This window comes from Pristiophorus japonicus, chromosome 21 (genome assembly GCF_044704955.1).
Source record: "Pristiophorus japonicus isolate sPriJap1 chromosome 21, sPriJap1.hap1, whole genome shotgun sequence".
Classification (NCBI taxonomy): domain Eukaryota; kingdom Metazoa; phylum Chordata; class Chondrichthyes; family Pristiophoridae; genus Pristiophorus; species Pristiophorus japonicus.
In genome coordinates, this window is record NC_091997.1 from 41,855,354 (window position 1) to 41,859,240 (window position 3,887).

At 45.7% G+C, this 3,887-nt stretch overlaps 1 protein-coding gene across 1 annotated transcript; it reads right to left on the minus strand.

Annotated features, from left to right (window-relative positions):
• Nucleotides 1-234: 234 nt before the first annotated feature.
• Nucleotides 235-3,365, minus strand: LOC139233522 (interferon a3-like). The gene is made up of 4 exons (XM_070863924.1): nt 3,184-3,365; nt 2,918-3,007; nt 452-676; nt 235-345 (listed from the first exon to the last, which is right to left on the minus strand). Exons 1-4 carry the CDS (start codon nt 3,313-3,315, stop codon nt 235-237), a joined length of 558 nt encoding a protein of 185 aa, XP_070720025.1. The 5' UTR covers nt 3,316-3,365.
• Between the last annotated feature and the right edge of the window lie 522 nt (nt 3,366-3,887).

Consider the following 3,887-nt stretch of genomic DNA (forward strand, 5'->3'; position numbering starts at 1 on the left):
ATAAACATATATGGAACAATATCAAGATATTCCTTGTTCTCCATCAGTCACTTAGCTACAATACAATATAATGTCGGTAAAAATATAATGATTCTTTCATAAATAGAAGATAATTTAAATAAATATTCATCATTCCCTGTCTGCACTAAACATGTCTTTGGAATGTAACAATTTTTTAAAAATTTAACAATTTTACGTTAAATAATTATGGTTGCCATGCTCGGTTAAACACGGCTATGGAAAATCTTGAATTTCTCTTCTGATTTTTGCCGTGATGAAAAGGATCTGTTGTAAACGGGCCCTGGTCTCAGCGCGGATTATTTCCCAGGCGCAGTTACTGAATCTCTGCAAAAGAGAAAATTTGTGGAAAATCCATTAGAGGATGAACAGATTTAAATGGGGTGAAATGAGCTGCATGTCAGTATTCACAGTCAAATATCAATGGTCCCACCTTCTGTTTGAGAAACTTCCTCAGCTTTTTAAAGTATTTGTGAATGGAAGCGTTTCTACTCGGCCTGGAGTCTGAGCCCGGTTTCTTGTCACATTCTTCCAGCTCCAGGAAAAGACGAAAGTTTTTCACCTTGTCCCGGGGCCATGTGACTGAGCCCAGGTTCATGCTGTAGATCTTGGTGAGGTGACGCAGTGTTTGATGGACTATCTGGATCCTGTCCTGGCTCTGTGCAAAACAGAATGTCATTAGAGGGGATCTGTACCCATTTAGGTTCAGAGTATTTATGGGAAAGGACAAGCAACGATGACAGGTGAAAATATTTTAGTGGAGGAGATCTAATTTCAGAACCCAGAAAGAGGTTCTGACCCATACGGATTTTAATCAAAGATTTGCAGGTAAATCTTTAAATGAGCAATGGGAGGCCTTCATGGCGGGCATAGTTTGGATGCAGTCTATGCACAATCCCACGAGGGGAAATGAAGGGCATACAAATCTAGTTCTCCCTGGACGATTAAAGCTTCGGGTTTAAAAGGAGACAACAAAGTCCCAACAAATACAGGCCTGTCGGCTCAACACCGGGGCTCGGATATATATTCGAGACAATAAATCAAGAGATAATTAATTATCACTTTGAGAAAATGGGTTAATACATGACAGGCAGAAGGGATTCGTTAAAAGCAAATCACGTTTGATTAACTTGATTGAGTTCTTTGATGCAGTAACGGAGAGAGTTGAAGATGGTAGAATAGTGATACGGTGGGCAGGAACATCGGCGGGGCCCAGGTACACTGGAGGAGCGGGAAGGTAGGGGTGGATGAACGGTGAGAGATCGAGGTGGAGGTGCTGCGAATGTTTTCGTGGCAGAGAAGCAGCGAGAGATCGTGGCGGAGGAACGGTGAGAAATCATGGCGGAGGTTCAGCAAATGTTTGTGGCGAAGGAATGCTGAGATCGTGGCGTAAGTGTGGTTAGTGTTTGTGGCAGAGGAGCATCGAGAGATCATGGCAGAGGAGCGGTTAGAGATCGTGGTGGAGGTCGGCAAATTAGGGTTCAGGGCCCAGAAAAGCCGAGGGCGCAGGGGCAGCACGGGCCAGCCCACACTGCATATGTGTGCGCACTAGGTCCATGCAGCAGAGCAGGTCTCCAGTCATCCAGGTCAACCCTTGCCACTAGATAAAGCCCGAGCTCTATCAAGCCTGTGTGGTGGCTGAAGTGCAACGGTCATCGCACGTCAAAAAAATACACGCACAGACATCTTCCACCCCTTCGATTGGAGTTCAGGACTGGAATATCGGGTCCTTCATTGAAACATCGGTGAACCCATGTGGAAGCAAGCCATCCTCGTTCGAGGGAGCGCCTATGATGATGAGTGATAGGCTAAATGAAGATAACTGCTTCTAGTGGTGGAAGAATCAGTAACAAGAGGGCACAATTGGTCATTGGCAAAAGATTTGGAGGTGTGATGACGGATAGTTTCTTTACACAGCGATTTGTTAGATCTGCAATAAACTGTCTGAAAGGCTGTTGGAAGCAGATTCAATAATTTTCAAAAAGAATTTGGATAAATTATTCAATGGGAAAACTGTGCAGGGTTATTGGGAAACAGCAGGGTGTGAGATAAATTTTATAGCTCTTTCAAAGAACTGGCATAGGAACGATGGGCCGCATGGCCTCCTATTGTGCTGGATCATTATATGCTTCTATGATTTAATAGTTGAAGGGGAAATATGTACACGGCTATGGGGAGTGGGCAGGTTAGTGGGATTAATTGGAAAGCGTTTGCAATGAGGCCATATACGCGCGATGGGCATAATGACCGCCCTGAGTGCGGAATCATTACATGACTCTATGATCGGGCAAACCTCACAATTATCACCATAGCTCCGGAGTGAGGTTAGGGGAAGGCAGATGGTTAGAGGGATTAAGATAGACACCAGGTACAAGATGATTAGAGGTGTTGTGAAGATTTCAGTGAGTCAGATAATTAGAGGGCGTGAAATGAAGGAATGAGATGGTTACAGTGAGTGAAATAGAGGTGGTGAGATGGTAAGAGGAAGTGAGACAGTTACCGAGAAGCAGTTTGTTTTGGGAGCAAACAGATTATACTGGGTTAAGTGAATAGAGGGCGTGTGATGATTAGATGTAATAAGATAATTAAAGGGCGTGAGATAATATGTGAGGTAGTGAGATTGCGATAATTAGAGGGAGTGTGATAGTTACAGTGAGTGAGATAGTTTGAGTGAATGAGCTAATTAGAGAGAATGACAGTGAGAGTAAATGAGCAAGTTAACGAATTAGATAGTTAGAGAGAGTGACGACGTTGGAGAGATTGAGATAGTTCTTCCACGTTCACATCAATGGGCAGCCAACACTGGATTTAAATTTCCTGATTAAAGTTCTGGACCGGATGTTGAACTTACTCATACTTTCGATAAACTCGAGTTTGAATAAAATAAAACAACACTCACCGGTAATCCCTCCGAAAGTTTTACCAGATTCAAGGGCTTGGTTTTCAGCGAGAGTCTCTCTCTTACACGCTGTCGAGGGATGCGACCGCCCTGAGATGGAAGATAATCGCTGTTACTGCCAACCCGAGACACAGCAATACTGGAGCGTCATTGACTTTCAATTTGATACAGTTATAAAACCCCAAACTATCTCCCCATATCTGACTTTTCACAACAAACAACCCCTGTGTGGTTAGGGTCCGGCTCGAGATGCAGAATAAACTCACCATTTGATTCAGTTTGCTCAGAGTGCCAGTGTTGAGAACTTGCTGTAACTGCAGCTTCTCACAACCCAGACTCAGGGTCCCGGGCAATAAGACCAACACAATGCAACATCTCCAAATACTCGCCAAAGCCATGCTCAACCGACCCAGAGTAAAGCACCGCTCTGAAGGATCAGAAGCCGAGCGGGTCCGGGTTCAGCTCCGAAAACGGTTGTTGTCACTGAATGAAAGTCTGGAAGTGGAAATGCAGCGGCTTGTGATCCGGGAGCGGCCGCCTGTGTTGCCGAGTGGTGTGGGTGTGCGGCTGGACACTGCTGGGAGCGGGCACTGCCATGCTGCCGGCTTCAATGGGTGGCATTAGATTCCAAAAGTGAAATCGGGCTGCAGGAGATTTGGAAGAGCGGCAGGAGAGCAAAAGTTTGTGCGATTTTTGTCTGAGGTGAGGAATCCAAAAGCTGGAGATTCCTGAAGCAGCGACTGGAAAATCCCCGAGAAAAGATCCCAACCAGCGCTCGCCTCGAGCTCCGTGTTGTGTGGATTCGGGTCCCCGGGGCACGAAGGTGGTTTAGAGGGAGACTCTGTATTGGGGGAGTGTGGACATGTGTTGAGGGTTGATTTGAAAATCCGGGTTACAGTGACACGAGCAGCGGGAATCCTGGGGCCGCGGATTTAACGCTGACATTCGGCTCCAGAGACAGTGGCTCCAT

Coding starts and splice junctions, on each gene's coding strand:
- LOC139233522 (XM_070863924.1), bottom strand. CDS start 3,315: ATGGCTTTGGCGAGTATTTGGAGATGTTGCATTGTGTTGGTCTTATTG. Junction 3,008..3,183: donor TGAGCAAACTGAATCAAATG/GTGAGTTTATTC, acceptor CTTCCATCTCAG/GGCGGTCGCATCCCTCGACA. Junction 677..2,917: donor AACTTTCGGAGGGATTACCG/GTGAGTGTTGTT, acceptor TGTTTTGCACAG/AGCCAGGACAGGATCCAGAT.